General features: G+C 37.5%; 1 protein-coding gene across 2 annotated transcripts in view; it reads left to right on the top strand.

Annotated features, from left to right (window-relative positions):
* Window positions 1-18064, top strand: part of SNX27 (sorting nexin 27) — an 81332-nt gene that overhangs the window by 41329 nt on the left and 21939 nt on the right. For both annotated transcript variants that reach the window (XM_052636941.1, XM_052636940.1), the window contains exons 3-6: window positions 5682-5874; window positions 7435-7499; window positions 9557-9661; window positions 12624-12702. In XM_052636941.1, coding sequence (XP_052492901.1) covers window positions 5682-5874; window positions 7435-7499; window positions 9557-9661; window positions 12624-12702 — 442 coding nt within the window. The remainder of the gene's footprint in view (window positions 1-5681; window positions 5875-7434; window positions 7500-9556; window positions 9662-12623; window positions 12703-18064) is intronic.

Genomic DNA, 18064 nt, shown 5'->3' with positions numbered 1-18064 from the left:
CTCCTTTTCTGCCTGTGTGTCTTTAGATCTGAAGTGAGTTTCTCTTAGGCAACATATATATGGTTCTTGTTTGTATATCCATTCAGCAGTTCTGTGTTTTTTGATTGGAGTACCTAGTCGATTTATATTTAAAGCAATTGGATAGATTTGTACTTATTGCCATTTTATTAATTGTTTTGGGGTTGTGTTTATGACCCTTTTTTGTTCTTTTCTTTGTGTTTTGCTTTTTACCGTGTCTTTAGCGTTATGTTTGGATTCCTTTGTCTTCTTTGTGTGTATATCTTGTGTAGACATTTGGTTTGTGATTACCATGAAGTTTACATATAGCAGTCTGTCACTCTATATGATCGTTTTAAGTTTCTGACCCCTTAATTTTGAATGCATTTTAACAATCCTGTGTTTTCACTCTTCACCATGTTTATTGTTTTTAACATCATATTTTACATCCTTATTGACGTGTATATCTCTTAACTGCTTATTGTGATATTGATGATTTTGATACTTTTGTCTTTTAACCTCCCTACTAGCTTTATAATTGACTGATCAACTAACTACCTTTATTGTATGTTTGTCTTTAACAATGAGATTTTCCCTTTGCTAATTTCTTATATGTAGTTGTGGCCTTTTTTGCATAGAGAAGTCCCTTTAGCGTTTCTTGTAAAGTTGGTTTCATAGGGCTAAACTCTTTTAGCTTTTGCTTGTCTGTAAACCTTTTTTGATTTTCTCCCTCAAATCTGAAGAATACCCTTTCCAGGTAGAGTGTTCTGTGTTGTGGGTGTTTTCCTTTCATCACTGTAGTATATTGTGTCACTCCCTACTGGTCTGCGGTTTCTGCTGAAAAGTCGACTGATAGCCTGATGGGAGTTAGTTCCCTTGTGCATAACTAGTTGCTTTTCCTTCATTGCTTTTAATATTCTCTCTTTATCTTTAATTTTTGCTGTTTTAATGACAGCGTGTCTTGGTGTGGTCCTCTTTGGGTTGGTCTGTTTGGGACTCACTGTGCTTCCCAGATCTGGATGTCTGGTTTCTTTCCTAAGTTAGGAAAGTTTTTAGTTACTACATCTTCAAATATGCTCTCAGCACCTTTTATTTCTTTTCTCCTTCTGGGACCCCTGTTAAATGAATGTTATATGCTTGATGTTGTCCTAAAGGTCTCATTTTAAAAAAATTATTTTTCCTTTTTTCTGTTCAGTTTGAGTTATTTTCTTTACTCTGTCTTCCAGTTTTCTAATTCATTCCTCTGTATCATCTAATCTCTTATTGAATCCTTCTAGTGTATTTTTTATTTTAGTTACTGTATTTTTCATCTGTTTGGGTCTACTTTATATTTTCTGACTCTCTGTTAGAAAAAGTCTAACTTCTCACTGTGTTCATCTAGTCTTCTCCAAAGTTCTTTGAACATTTTTATGATCATTACCTTGAAATCTTTGTTGTATAAATTGCTTATCTCCATTTCACTTAGTTCTTTTTCTGGGGTTTTGTCTTGTTCCTTTGTTTGGAACATATTCCTCTGTAGCCTAATTTTGCCGAATTCTGTGTTTTTATTCCTATGTATTTGGTAGGTTGGAATGTTTTCTTATCATGGAGAAGTGGCCTTAAGTAGGAAATGCCTATGGGCCAGCAGCATACTTGCTTCTGGTCTCCACACCTTTATGCTTTAGGGGTGCCATCTATATGGGCTGCATGAGCCCTTCTGTTGTGGCAGGCTGACTACTGTGAGGCACATTGGTAAGCATGGCTGGCTTCTGATTGGGTTGGTTGCCAAGCCTTGCCTAATGCAGAAGCTGTTAGCCACTGGTGGGTGGGGCCATGTCCTGGGAGGGTTCTGGGTCAGATATCAGACTGCTGGTAAGTGGGGCCAGTTCCTGACTCAGCTGGCTGAGGGGTCTGGAGTTTTCCACAGTTGATGTTGGCCCACTGGTGGGTGAGCCTTGATCCCTGGGCAGCTGGCCAATAAATACATATGGAGAGACGATGATCAACATCATTAATAATCTTGGAACTGTAAATTAGGACCAGAGCAAGAAATCTTTTCATACGCATTCCATTTGCAAAAATTGAGAGGATCTTTTTATATTATTACTGAAAAGGAGTGTAAGGAGTATAAATTTATGTAACTGCTTTAGCTTATAAGTTGGCATTGTCTCCTTAGGTTAAATATTCACATACCTTATAATTCTGAAGTTCCTCACATAGAGTGTATCCAGGAGGCACAAATGTTCACAGTAGCATTGTTCATAATAGCTAAAACCAAGAAATATTAAAACCCAGAAACAACCTAAATGTATGTCAACAGAACAGACTTTTCTTAAAATGCAAAACAACAAAGTGCTATGTACAGTGGAATAAACCACAAAGATATATAGCATTGTGGATGAGACTATGTGAGAAAATAAGTGCCAGAAGTCTTATTCTGCATGATAGACTTTTTATAAAACTGAAATACCTTTCGAAAATTAAAATGAGGACTTCCCTTGACGGTCCAGTGGTTAAGAATCTGCCTGCCAATGCAGAGGACACAGGTTCGATCCCTAGTCTGGGAAGATTCCATGTACCCTGAGGCAGCTAAACCCATGCACCACAACTGCTGAGCCCACATGTCACAACTGCTGAAACCCGTGTGCTCTAGAGCCTGTGCTGTGCAACAAGAGAAGCTGCTGCAGTGAGAAACCCATGTACCACAACTAGAGAAAGGCTGCACACAACAACAAAGACCCAGGGCAGCCAAAAAAATTAACATAAAAAATAAAAATGTAAAGATTACATGTAAACGTAGTTTGTGCTTTTGTGAGAATTTATCAGTTACCACCTTCTGGCATTCATTCCACAGAATTAAGTCATGAGGATAAAGTAAAATGGTATGGCATGGATTGTCAACATTTACATATAGAGAAATTTAGAAATTATTTCAAAGCTGAATTTTGAAACTTTTATTTGCAGAATCCAGAGAGACAAAATCAGATCACTGATCAGATAAGTTTTACACTTTCCCCACTCATAATTCATTCCTTTTCCCTCATTGGGGTCGAACTCAGCAAAGAGTATCTCAAGAGGGCAATAACTTGGTACCCTTGGAAGCTGGCTTTGCAATCTGAACATTCCAACTTTTGAAGTTTTGTAGGATATGGTCAGTTGGAGAAGACAGTGATCAGTGATAGTTAAATTCAACATGTTCTCGCAAGCTAGACAAACTGTCTAATTCCATATGTGAGCCAGCCAGTCTGGGGTTTACGTTAAGATGGAAAGATCCTAGAAGTACTACCTGCCTGCCTATATCTTTAGTCCCTATTTTATGATAATCTCCTTCATGTCTGGCAAATATATCTTTTGACGGACCATTCTCATTTGTAATGAGACCGTGGTCATTTCTCATGGACCATGGACCTTCACAAGTTGATTCACCGGGGAATCCGTCATTTTCTTTGCAAATGAGTGTGTCCAAATCAGCGAAATGAATACTAATGGATCATAGGTTAATTTTAAGGACAAATGAAAAACAAAGCATCACTGTTGTAATATCTTTTTATATGTTTTTCATTTGCTAAGCACCGCTAATTTAAAAATGGTTTAGCTCTTGTGGAAGCCATTCCTACCTGCATGAATGTATTACTGAACTGTCGGGCATCCTATTTATAGTTCTGTTCCCTTTGACTTTACGTTTAAGTGGGAAGAGGTGGGTGGTGAGAGGCTATTTGATGTTACTGTTCTCACCTTATGAGAAACTGAAATTTTAGGGTTGAAATTGTCACAAAGGCCTCTTAAGTTTTAGGGTTCTTTCTACCCTGAGATATGTTTTGTTAGACTTGAGATCACTCAAGTGATCATCACTGGGGAAATGTAGTCATAGTCTTTAGAAGGCAGTGATGGAAATACTTGGTATTACATGTGATTCATTACAATCAGTGACACATTTGCATGATAATTATAAGAAGAAAACTCATTGATCAGGATCGTATTCATTCCCTGGACACTGATAGTAGTTAGAGGCTTTGCTTAGGGGAGGATCATAGGAGGAGAGCTGTGAGAGAGGAGTTTTGAATGACTAATTATTGTTACATTTAATTTATACTTCTTAAATCATAGAAGCATGGAAAAGATTCTTCTTGAGACTGAAGGAAATGCTTTGGTGTATACATTCTCAGTGACAAAGTCTTTGTTTATTTATTAAATTGAAGTATAGTTGATTTAGAGTAATTGTGTTAACTGTATCTGTACAACAAAGTGATTCAGTTATATATATATATTCTTTTAAAAGAATGTATATACTTTTTTGTATACATTCATACATATATATACACACTTTCTTTTTTATATTCTTTTCCATTATGGTTTATCATAGGATATTGAATATAGTTCTCTATGCTGTACAGTAGGACCTTGGTGTTCATCCATTCTGTATATAAAAGTCTGGTAACCCCAGCCTGCTACTCCCATCCCTCCCCCAACCCCTTCTCTCTTGGCAACCACCAGTCTGTTCTGTGTTCAGTGACTAAGTCCTGATTACCTGAGTAGATGACCTGTTTTGTGCACATTTAAATTTGTGAGTGATTTTTGCTAATCCAGTAAGTGTGATTTGGGGCTAATTTTCCCATCTCTGTGTAATTTGATATGTTCTGAGACTACCAAGTTACTTACTTGATGTTTTTGGATCATATATCCCACCACTTTCCTTTATGAGGACACATATCTAAGAATTGCATATATATACATTCGTTTCTCTATCAAATATTTACTGAGTGCCTACCGTGTGCCAGGCCCTAATCTGTCTACTTTTTTATGAGGATTATTAACTGTTTATTATTATGAGGAGGTCCTTAGAGTACTTTATTCTTCAGCTTTTTGTTAACTCTGTTTTAATGTTGGAAAGGAGAAGACCAAAACTAGGGAAATCTGATTTTAAAAAGGAGCTTTGGCAAAAACAATCTTTTTGGTAGCAAAAATACCAGTATTCCTTACATCATTTTTTAGACCTTTTCTTTGGAAATGTGGTTCACACACAAATGTCAGTCACTTTGCCTTATGATCAATTCTAACTTTTTACATCTCTCTCCAAATTTGCTTGCTTGTTCATTCACATTGGCTTTGAATGATTTTTAATTTTCTGAAAATAAAAACTGATAATTGGCTCCAAAGATATCTAAAACAGTGTGCTGGAGTTTAATTGTAATAGCAAAAATAAGATCATGGGCCCCTTGAAGGCAGCATCTGTCTTTTTTACATACAATTTCTGGCACGTTTATTAAAAGTAAATTTTGTTTTATGGTGACCTTGAACATAAATTCTCTGTTAAGTGTATAGAGAAATATACCTGCTGCTGCTGCTAAGTCACATCAGTCATGTCCGACTCTGCAACCCCATAGACGGCAGCCCACCAGGCTCCCCTGTCCCTGGGATTCTCCAGGCAAGAACACTGGAGTGGGTTGCCATTGCCTTCTCCAATGCATGAAAGTGAAAAGTGAAAGTGAAGTCACTCAGTTGTGTCTGACTCTTCGTGACCCCATGGACTGCAGTCTACCAGGCTCCTTCGTCCATGGGATTTTCCAGGCGAGAGTACTGGAGTGGGGTGGCATTGCCTTCTCTGACCTAACCAGTGTCAATCTGAGCCTGACTCTAGGTGATTCTGTGATTTAATATGTAGTAAGTAGGCTTTTTTTTGTTTGTTTGTTCTTCCCCCTCACCAGGTCTACAATGTTTACATGGCAGGGAGGCAGCTGTGTTCTAAGCGGTACCGGGAGTTTGCCATCTTACACCAGAACCTGAAGAGAGAGTTTGCCAACTTTACATTTCCCCGACTTCCAGGGAAGTGGCCATTCTCTTTATCAGAACAGCAATTAGATGCCCGACGTCGGGGGCTGGAAGAATATCTAGAAAAAGGTAAGCCAGCCTATTAAACTCTATTATCTTGAGTAAACATCGGGTCGAGATAGTATGCTGTGGCTCCTAAGCTGCATAGCTAAGTTTCTAGAAACTCAATAGTGAAAGTCACATTTCTGACTATAGATGTTGATTGATCTGAGTGTTAAAGCCCAACACTGAACTGTTCAGTACAGCAGTTAATAGCCTATGTTATTGACTCACTGAACACTTAACAACAATAGAAAAATGCATAATTATTTTGTTATGCATTAAGGACCTTTATTTATAGGGTTATATTATTTGCCAGCAAACACATACACACTCAACATGCTAAATTTATTTGGAAGCTAGGTATTTAAGACATTTTAATGAAAGTGATTCTTAGTTTACTGACATAGCCTACTTGAAAATTCCTTATTCCTTTTGGACAGGTTTGCTGAGTTGTAACTGAGCTAAAGTCCCCTTGTTCTTAGCAGGTTATAGGTAGAAATATTAAAACTAACTTGTTATTAGTATCTCAGAACTTGCAAACAAGACATTAGGAATCTTTGGATGTGGAAGCTGAGACATTCATTTGTCTAGAAGGGCAGGGAGAAATGACAAAGATCTCCTAAATATGATGGTTCAGTTTGTGGCTCAGAGAAGAGACCTTGCTTTGATATAGAGTTATATAATTTGCTAGGCATGCAAATTTTTTCTTTAAAATACTCATTTAATAGAATAATGGTCTTATGTGGTATTTAGTAATTCTGTGTCCTTGTAGAAGAACTAATTGACCTAGTTGAATTTTTAAAAACTTTGGTGGAGAGCTTTCCCTGAAGAAAAACCATTTCCTCCATAGAAGGTAGTTAAACTTTATCTATTTTTAACTTCTCTAACGTGGAATGGCCTCTAAACACAGCCCTTGGGAAATGAAAAAGAGTACAGGTTTTCTTTTTAATAAAATGAAGTAAAATCAGCAGTGTAATTTATTTTCCCCATGAGAATGTTAGGAAATTGACTCTCTTAGATGATTACCTACCTACCTGCCTGTTTTCCTTTCCTTCCTTTTCCCTTTTTCTCTCTCTCTTTTTTTCAGTTGTAGTTGTTTTGAAGTTAAACTTAGTGAGATGAGAAGAGGTACTCAGCTTAATACTTGATTACCCCTTTTTTCCCAAAGTGGCTTTAAATGTTAATGATTCTCTTACTGACCTTCTCCTATGCCAAATAGATATTTTCTTTGTATTTTAATTGTGCGTTTGATACATTCCTAATTGTCTGTACTTTTGCTCTATTCTCTGGCTTATTAACATAAGCCAGCAAAGTTGGATTTACTGAACTTTTATTTCTCTTTTATGAGTGACTTCCTTTGTGTATGTTTAATGTTTTTAGCAAGCTGTATCTTTGTACACCCTATTATTCCTCAGTTCTACTTCATATATAAATGTTTGTTGTGCCTTAAAATACTGTGTGTCATGGATGGCATACTACTTCAGCATTGCCTGCTACTGATGATTTATATTTAAATCTTGATATGTTCTTGACTATATATTCTTAATTTTAGGGCCTCATGCCAGATTCTATCTTTGTTTTCTATAGTGTGCTCAATACGAGTCATTGGCGAAAGTGACATCATGCAGGAATTTCTGTCAGAATCAGATGAGGTAGGTGAATACCCACTACAGTGACTATTTCCCTCTTGGCTTCTTGTGGGGAAAATTGAAGTTATTGATTCTGGGTTGAATTGCCGTAAATTCTCCAAATGACTAATTTTTCAACTTCCTTTTTTTATGTGTTCTGCTTATCCTTCAGGTCCTAGTGCTAGTTCTGCCTTCTCTTTGACCCCTTCCCTGATGCTCAAGTCATTAATTTTCTATTCCACCAAGAACTTCTGCAGTCAGTACCGCTTAATTATCACTTTGTTGCTATCTCATTCTCTAATTTTTTATACATATAGTCAGGTTATCACTTTATAATTTTACTTTACTAGAGTATGAGCTACATGTAGGTAAGAGCTAAATCTTAATTATTTTCTTTTCAACTTTTTAACATATAATTGTCAGATAGGAATTGTATATATTTAGGTGTGTGATTTGATGTTTTGATATCTGTATAAATTGTGAAATGATCACCATAGTCAAGTTAACATATTTATCACCTCATTACTATTTCCTCCCTTCTTTCTTGTTGTTTTCTTCCTTCCATCTTCCCTTCCTTCCTTTCTTCACTTCTGATCTGCCCCTTAGCAAATTTCAGTATTGCCCCTTAACAAAATAGTATTGTTAACTATAATCACCATGCTGTACATTCGGTCTTCAGAACAAGAGCTAAATCTTGATCATCTCTATATTCCCAGTGCCTTAGCACAATGTTAAACATATTGTAGGTGCTTAATAAATACTAATTGAATAGACAAATGACTGTGTAATGCTATTGTACTAGTATGTTATTCACTGATTATTTTATATGTATATATTTTATTTTCCCAACTGGATTAAAAGTTCTTGCAGACAAGGGCTTATAACAAAGTAATGCTTAGGATGATTTTAGGCAATTTTACTCTTTTAAAAGTGGATTTGTTCCTAAATAGTTGTTTCTCTGTAGTAAAAATTACAAGGTCACCGTTTGTTAGAGGAATGTGTAAATTTATCAAAAGCAGTAAGAGAAAAGGACTTCTTTTGAATTAAGGAGGATAAGAATTGTTTACTCTTTGTTTGAAGAAAATTGTACATGTACCAGACTAATGCAGATTCCTGAGTTTCATCAGTTTTTCCTTTCAGAGGTGTGGTGATTATTTCAGTCTGGAAAGGAACTTAGAATTCCACTTGAGCCAGTCTGATATTGTTGTTCAGTTGCTAAGTTGTGTCCAACTCTTTGTGACCCCATGGACTGTAGCCCCCCAGGCTCCACTATCCATGGGATTTCCCAAGCAAGAATACTGGAGTGGGTTGCCATTTCCTCCTCCAGGGAATCTTCCCAACCCAGGATCAAACCTGTGTCTCCTGCATTGGCAGGTGGATTCTTCACCACTGAGCAGCTACCAGGGAAGCCCATGCCGGACCATTTAAAACCAGAGAATAGTTGAAACTTCTGCTTTCAGTTGTTTTCTTTTCTCATTTGTGAGTTCTGAATGTTTGAAAGTAAGCCAAAATCTCATCTGTGTTTGACCTAGAGTGCTTCACACAAGTTTTCTGTTTTGGATGTGAACACACTGAGTTTATTGTATTTCTTTCCTTCCTGTTCCTCTTAAAGGTTAACTTTTGCTACAGCCGAAAGTCAGCTTTATGACTGACTTATAAAATGTAAATGTATTGATTTATAAGATGTCTTTTTTCCCCTTTTCACTGAAACTCATTTTCTTTCTGTCACAAGTTTAGGTTGTTGTTTAGCATGTTGCAAGGAGAATGAAGATATACTGGGTCATAATTTTTTTTTTTTAATTCTTCAAATAATTTTATTTATTTATTTACTTTATTTTTCTGTACAATACTGTATTGGTTTTGCCATACATCAACATGAATCCTCCACGGGTGTACACGTGTTCCCAATCCTGAACCCCCCTCCCACCTCCCTCCCCATACCATCTCTCTGGGTCATCCCAGTGCACCAGCCCCAAGCATCCTGTATGCTGCATTGAACCTAGACTGGCAATTCGTTTCTTATATGATATTGTACATGTTAATTTTTTTTAAAACTAATTCTTTTTCTGTCTTTTCCTCAGAATTACAATGGTGTGTCCGATGTAGAGCTGAGAGTAGCATTACCAGATGGAACAACAGTTACAGTCAGGGTTAAAAAGAACAGTACTACAGACCAAGTATATCAGGTAAATTCAACTTGAACAAGTAGACTTACATTGGTTGGTTTAAAACAGAGAGATAGATTAAATGAGTTAACACATATGAAGTGCTTGGAGTATCTGGCATGTAATAAATGTATTAAATATTAGCTGCTACTGTTGATGTTAATTATTATTAACTTGAAAGTACTTTGTCTTTCTTAAAAGAAAGGCAATAACTATCTTAGGTTGTATTGGTTGTGATTAGTACCCCCTCTTTTTAATTGTAAAAACTTTATAATGTACATTAAAATAGAATAGTACCATGAAGTTCCATGTTCTCATCACTCATATTTAATAATCCTCAAGATTTTGCCACATTTGTGTTATAGATACAGTTTTCCTTTTCCTTTGTTTAAATATTTTAAGACAAATTCCATGTTATTGGACCTGTATGCATTTCTGTATGCATCTGTGAAAAATACAGACATTTTTTTATATAATCACAAAACTATTATCAAACCTAAAAAATTAACTACTTGCTTGGTATTAACTAATAACAAATCCATAGTCAAGTTTTCCCAGTTGTCTAAAAATGATTCTTTACAGTTGGTTGTTAAAATCTGGATCTAAACAAGGTCCTCATGTGATATTTGGTTTTTATGTTTGTTTTAATATAGGGCTGGCTCCCTTTCCTTCCCTTCCCCAACTTTTTTCCCCAGATTATTTGCTTTATTGCAGAAATTGGGTCTGTGTCCTGTGGAATGTTCCACATTCTGAATTTACCCATTTGTTTCTTTTGCCTATTTATGTCATTTAATATGTCTTTCTGTTTCCTTATATTTTCTATAAATGGAATTTTGCTCTAGAGGCTCGATTAGGTTCTGCTTTTCTGTTGAGAATACTTCATAATCTATGTTATATACTTCATATTACTTCTCAACAGGAGGAACACAATATCTGGTTATCCACTTTTAGTGATTAATTAGTAGCTTTAGGTGGTAATAACTTGATATCTCCATTGTTTACTCCACTGATTTTTTTTATTCATTGAGTTTTTCACTGATAATTACTGTTGTAACCAGTGATTTTATTAAGGGTTGCAAAAATGGTGATTTTCCAATTCTCTCATGTCTTCACATTTATTAACTAGAATTCTTCTATAAGAATGTTCGCTTATCAACTAAGGCTATTTGGTATCCTGAAATACAGTTTGTAGGGAAGGGGGGATAAATATGTAATTCTTCCCTTTTATTGCCAATTCGTGGCATAAAGAAATGGTGCCCTTATTGATTCCAGTGATATCCAATGAGATTTTTTTTTTTTAGTATTATGTGGGTTTTTAGATACTCAGTATGATTTAATCAAAAGCAGTATTCTTTTTGGTGTTCACATTGTTCTGTCTTTGGTCATTGGAAGCTCCTTCATGTCTGTTCCTGTGGGGTTTTTTGGTGCAACTCATTTGTTTATGATAGCATCCTTGCTTTTTGGTACAACAAGATGCTTGGGACTCATCTTTGTATATTTCCTATACTAGATCTAGAATCAGCCATTTTCCCAAGGAGTCCTGTTTCCTTTCAGTGAGGAATGGTATTTAAAGATCGTGATCTGGGTGCTGGGTATAATTGTTTCTTTTAGGCCTTTTCTTTGGTTGTTAATCTTGATTTGATAAAGAGAGACTAGCAGATGCCTGGATATTAGTGCTTATTTCTACTTTGTAGCAAATAAATTATCCCCCAAACATTTACTGTATACCATGGCAAAGGGTATGTACAGATCTGAGGTATTTCAGAAATTATAAAATGGTAGATTGATTACAAGGAAAACATTAATTTTATATAGCTTACTGATGTTTTGTTTTCAGTATTTCTCTACAAAGGTGTAATTTTTTTTTCAGTTCTCTGCTTACCCGATTACTGAGACTTCTAGCTATAAGCCATTTTCCAGACCCTGAGAAGATACCAGTTTCTGTCTGGTGCAGTATAGGATTGTAACTCAGAACTCTTACAGTCTCCAGTCTCTGCCTCACTTCAGGGATGACCCTAGGTCTGCTTCGTGAGCAGATCTGGGAAGAAGGAAGGATATACTTATGTTTGGCTTACCAAGACACTAATACTCAACAGTTTCTTCTTGTTTAATTAACACCTCATTTATACATTTTGGGATTGACCTTGGAAAGGAATTTTGATACTACTAGTTTGTGTTTTTTGCTTTGTGTTTTGTTGTTGTTTGCATGTAATTTTGGTTTTCTTTTATCTGTATATGGATCTTTCAGTTTCTTTTTATTTGTCACGTTAGGACCTTGGTTTCTAGAGAGAAGGACTGATACTTGTTCAAAGTGTCTTTGTTGTTCCAACAATTTGCTTTTTTCATGTGGATAAGAATGACAGTAATTCTTAGGAAATGGAAGTACTGAACATGAGACATGGATTATCTGAAAAGTAAACAAGAATAATTTGTGAAGTATGAAAAAAATTGGTAACCATTGTTTTAAGCTCAAGAACCAAAGATGTAGATCTTGTATGGTAACGGCCTGTATTAAAATGTAGGCTGAATGTGTAAGACTAGATATTTATAAGAATTTATTTTCCTCTTAAAATCTGTCCTTGTGAAGCACATGTCTTGCTGCTGCTGCTGCTGCTGCTAAGTTGCTTCAGTTAAGTGCTGTGAAAAAAGACCCTTATGAGATGAAGTTATATTTCAGAGAGCAAAGCTGGTATTTAAGGAGAGACTATTAATCAGCTTTAAAATTTGTACTGAGAGGTCATAGCTATTTGGATCAAATACTATAGGTACTTTTACTCTTTTATTTATTTGATGCATGTATATGCATGTGTGTATACATACATACAAAGAAGAGCAGCTGTAGACCATGCATTTCGTTTATATGAAGCCAAGATAGTCAGGCCCTTTCCTTCTCCCTGCTTCTCATGCACACACCTATCTTTTCCCAGCCTCGTGAAACTGTGCTTAGTTTCCCTAAAACTAATCTATTTCGTTTACACTTTAGGCAATTGCAGCAAAGGTTGGCATGGACAGTACGACAGTGAATTACTTTGCCTTATTTGAAGTGATCAATCATTCCTTTGGTAAGTGCCAGTGACTAATATTAAGTTTGGGAATATTTTATTCTAATACTAATGTACCGAATTTCCCAGAAACTGTCAGATGGAAACTGTTGGCCTAGAGAAGAAGTTATTGAAGACACGGGGCAGTCCCACTAATTGGACCTGTTTCTAACAAGCAGAAAGGACAAATCCCATTAAGCCCAAGTCTAGGTATCTGATAGCCTTTTTCCTCTTCTGTCAGTGTTGATTACTTGCACCCAGCACTGAAGCAGATATTTTCATGAGATTTTTAAAAATCAGAGATTCAAAATTAATATATTCTAATGAAACCACCTTAAAAAGAGGAGGTTTTATTTAACTACAACTTGTTTTAGTGTTCTTTATGCTTTTTGTAGATTTTTAAGAATAGCTTTCTCTTTTCAGGAGTTAAAAAGAGATACACTAATTAAAAGGCTTTGTTTTAATGCATGTATTTAAGTTTCTGTGTAAACAAGTATCCTTTTTCTAGGAAGTTTTATTGCATGGTGACAGAGATTTTCTCTTACATATTATTTTATAAAAGCTAGGGACAGTTTCATTGAGACCACAAAGGCAGGGAAGTCAGAAGGCTTCCTCTGACTTCCAGTGGTTTTGGAAGATTGACAGATTTCCAGTGGTTTATGGGTTTTTCCCCATCATACATATATAGGGGTAAGGGCAGAAACAACAGATCTATAGATCAGAATTTCCCCATTCTGGAAAGGGAGAGAGTTTGGGAGATTTGAATCGCCCTGTCATCCCAGGTCAAGGTAAAACAACTTTGATTCCCCCTAAAGCAGCTATTTCTCAATTATTTATTGTCTTCCCAACTCTCTGTAGTCTAATAGGCAGACATAAATGTTGCAAAGGATTGTTAAGGAACCAGGACACTTGGATTCAAATCTTATCCTTCTTTTCTAAGCTTTTCAATTCAGTTCAGTTGCTTAGTCGTGTCCGACTCTTTGCAACCCCATGAACTTTAGCACGCCAGGTCTCCCTGTCCATCACCAACTCCCGGAGTTTACTCAAACTCAAGCCCATTGAGTCGGTGATACCTTCCAACCATCTCATCCTCTGTCGTCTCCTTCACCTGCTGCCTTTAATCTTTTCCAGCATCAGGGTCTTTTCCAAGGAGTCAGTTCCTTACATTAGGTGGCCAAAGTATTGGAGTTTCAGAATCAGTCCTTCCAATGAATATTCAGGATTGATTTCCTTTAGGATGGACTGGTTGGATCTCCTTGCAGTCCAAGGGACTCTCGAGAGTCTTCACTACCACCACAGTTGAAAAGCATCAATTCTTTGGTGCTCAGCTTTCTTTATAGTCCAACTCTCAGATCCATCCATGACTACTGGAAAAACCATAGCTTTGACTAGATGGACCTTTGTTGGCAAAGTAATGTCTCTGCTTTTTAATATGCTGTCTAGGTTGGTCATAGCTTTTCTTCCAGGGAGTAAGTGTTTTTTAATTTCATGGCTGCAATCACCATCTGCAGTGATTTTGGAGCCCAACAAAATAAAGTCTGTCACTGTTTCCATTGTTTCCCCATCTATTTACCATGAAGTGATGGGACCAGATGCCATGATCTTGGTTTTCTGAATGTTGAGTTTTAAGCCAACTTTTTCACTCTCCTCTTTCACTTTCATCAAGAGGCTCTTTAGATCTTCTTTGCTTTCTGCCATAAGGGTGGTGGTATCTGCATATCTGAGGTTATTGATATTTATCCTGGCAAAATCTTGATTCCAGCTTGTGTTTCATCCAGTCCAGCATTTCTCATGATATATTCTGCATATAAGTTAAATAAGCAGGGTGACAATAGAGAGCCTTGATGTACTTCTTTCCCGATTTGGAACCAGTCTGTTGTTGTTCCATGTCCAGTTCTAACTGTTGCTTCTTGACCTGCATGCAGATTTCTCAGGAGGTAGGTCAGGTGGTCTGAAATTCCCATCTCTTTCAGAATTTTCCACATTTTGTTGTGATCCACATAGTCAAAGGCTTTGACATAGTCAGTAAAGCAAAAGTAGATGTTTTCCTGGAACTCTCTCACTTTTTTGATGATCCATTGGCTGCTGGCAATTTGATCTCTGGTTCGTCTGCCTTTTCTAAATCCAGTTTGAATATCTGGAAGTTCACGGTTCACATACTGTTGAAGCCTGGCTTGGAGAATTTTGAGCATTACTTTGCTAGCATGTGAGATGAGTGCAATTGTGTGGTAGTTTGAGCATTCTTTGGCATTGCCTTTTGCCGGGGTCCAGCCCCGGTGGATCCAGGGTGGTTCGAAGGTGGGGGGACGGCGTCGGTGTCTTTGGAAAAATACATATTTAATTACAGATATAGAGAGAGATAGTGTAGAAAAAGAGGCTGAATAACTTGGTCTACGTGGAATAGCATCCATGCTCCAGATGGGAATTCAGCCAGAAAAACGGGAGCAAGAAAGAAGCGACATGGGGGAATCAGTCTTTCCGGAAACTGATCCGATTTCTTCATTTTTGGGTTTGCTTATATACCTTTTGTTACATATAGGGATGAATACAGAGTCACGCGGGGGTTAGCAGTCCTGACCTTTATCAAAATCAGGTGCTTCACATAAATGTATAAAAAAAGGTCTTAGGGATATTACATCATCTTCTGGCTCTGAGTGAGACCTGCTGACATTTTATGATCCTTTCTTTCTGATAACCAAAAAACTTATTTCTTCCAAGGGTGTTTTTTCTTAAACCAGGCACCACCCTCCAAATAAAGTTACATTCCTATAGGATGAGGGTGTAGTGAGTTACAATCAAGAAAGGGATTTATTTAACCCAAGGTTAACATGATTAATCTTAAAGGTTAATACTTATTTCTCCTATATGCTTAAAGGTTAATGCTTATTTCTCCTATATGCTAGTTATATTCATTATAAGGGCAGGGAGCATGGAGATTTAGCAGCAAACATCAGCTCAACAAATGAAAATCCTTTCACCAATGTTCCCCTTAAGATCTGTTTAGTCTTAAGATAGTGATAAAGTTACATTTTTACATAGCAAGGACACAGTAATTTATAACAAAGTACAGTGATCTATTACAAAAGAGAAAATTCATTAACTCAAAAAGCCTAGTATTGCTAACATCAAAAACTACTATATTTCCTTATCTATATTCCAAATACATTGATTAATATATTCCCAGGTGCCTAAGGATATGGAGGCCTGGCGGCAATCATTAACTCAACAAGAAGAAAAAGCCCTATGCTAATTAAGACTCTCAAAATACTCCAAAGCTCTCTGTGCTGTTTATGGTTAAGAGGTAGTAAACAATCATGTGGCAGGAGTATGGATAATTCTGTCACACAAGCTAGTCTGTCAGCAGAGAGGTTTGACCTGAGACATCCTTGTCCCACCCAGAGCAGGGAATTAGCAGCAATTATTGACACAACAAATGAAAAAACCCTTCACCAATATAATTCCTAACCAACCCACTATACTAATAATTTCTAACTCCCCAAAAGAATTTGCCTTTAGTAAGTCTAAAACATCTCATGCCTCTCAGATTGGGAGGCTGTAAACAATCACATGTGGCCAGACGAACCTATACAGGTGAGCTAGATAACCTTCAGAGGAGTCCGTAATCTGAAACACTCTTGTCATGCCCAAGGAATTTTTATTGCCTTGGAGCTGCACGTTTACTCCTTCTCCGAGAGAAATGGTGATTGGGGAGAGCCCCCCGTAAAGTCAGGGGTGTAGGTGAGAGCATAAAACAGACTCTGGTTTTGGGGTAGATGCTCGGGAACAGGGGGTTTCCTGAGGCTTGATCACGCCTTTGTGTATGCCAAACCTCCTTCCTCATGACCTTTGCCGTGGGCGGCGTTCCTCACGCTGGCCCCCGGCAGCCTTTCTTTGGGATTGGAATGAAAATGGACCTTTTCCAGTCCTGTGGCCACTGCTGAGTTTCCAAATGTGCTGGCATATTGCGTGCAGCACTTTCACAGCATCATCTTTTAGGATTTGAAATAGCTCAACTGGAATTCCATCACCTCCACTAGCTTTGTTCATAGTGATACTTCCTAAGCTCCACTTGACTTCACATTCCAGGATGTCTGGCTCTAGGTGAGTGATCACACCATCGTGATTATCTGGGTCATGAAGATCTTTTCTGTATAGTTCTGTGTATTGTTGCCACCTCTTCTTAATATCTTCTGCTTCTGTTAGGTCCTTACCATTTCTGTCCTTTATTGTGCCCATCTTTGGATGAAATGTTCCCTTGGTAGCTCTAATTTCTCTAGTGTTTCCCATTCTATTGTTTTCCTCTATTTCTTTGCATTGATCGCTGGGGAAGGCTTTCTTATCTCTCCTTGCTATTCTTTGGAACTCTGCATTCAAATGGGCATATTTTTCCTGTTCTCCTTTTCCTTTCCCTTCTCTTCTTTTCATAGCTGTTTGTAAGTCCTCCTCAGACAACCATTTTGCCTTTTTGCATTTATATTTTTGGGGGATTGTCTTGATCCCTGTCTCCTATACAATGTCATGAGCCTCCATCCATAGTTCTTCAAACATTCTATCAGATCTAATCCCTTGAATCTATTTGTCACTTCCGCTGTATAAGCTTTAGTTAGCAAATAAAATGAAAAATACAAAATCTTTCTTTTGCAGTGTTATAAAGACAGTAACACTGGCTTCCCTGGTGGCTCAGAGGTTAAAGCATCTGCCTGCAATGTAGGAGACCTGGGTTTGATCCCTGGGTCAGGAAATTCCCCTGGCGAAGGAAATGGCAACCCAGTCCAGTATTCTTGCCTGGAGAATCCCATGGACGGAGGAGCCTGGTGGGCTACAGTACACAGGGTTGCAAAGAGTCGGACATGACCGAGCAACTTCACTTCCTTCAAAAACAGTAAACATCAAGAGAAAGAACTCAGCCTTTTTCAAGAGAAACAGTATAGAAATTAAAAGTGGTGGTGTTTTATCTTGCTTGAGCATTGTTGCTGCTGCTGCTAAGTCACTTCAGTTATGTCCGGCTCTGTGTGACCCCATAGACGGCAGCCCACCAGGCTCCCCTGTCCCTGGGATTCTCCAGGCAAGAACACTGGAGTGGGTTGCCATTTCCTTCTCCAATGCATGTGAAAAGTGAAAGGGAGGTCGCTCAGTCATGTCCGACTCTTCGCGACCCCATGGACCGCAGCCTACCAGGCTCCTCTGTCCATGGAATTTTCCAGGCAAGAGTACAGGAGTGGGGTGCCATCGCCTTCTCCGTGAGCATTGTTAGGAAGAGGAAATAATGCTACCCAGAAGACACTTTTCACCTTGATGAATGTCTTATATTTGTGGAGGGATAGGGAGAGCCTTTCAGTTCTTACGAATAAAAGCACCATAAGTAAATAAAATGCACTGTAGC

This window comes from Budorcas taxicolor, chromosome 3 (genome assembly GCF_023091745.1).
Source record: "Budorcas taxicolor isolate Tak-1 chromosome 3, Takin1.1, whole genome shotgun sequence".
Taxonomy (NCBI): domain Eukaryota; kingdom Metazoa; phylum Chordata; class Mammalia; order Artiodactyla; family Bovidae; genus Budorcas; species Budorcas taxicolor.
Note: the sequence above shows the minus strand (reverse complement) of the source record. Positions and strands in the feature narration are given on the sequence as shown.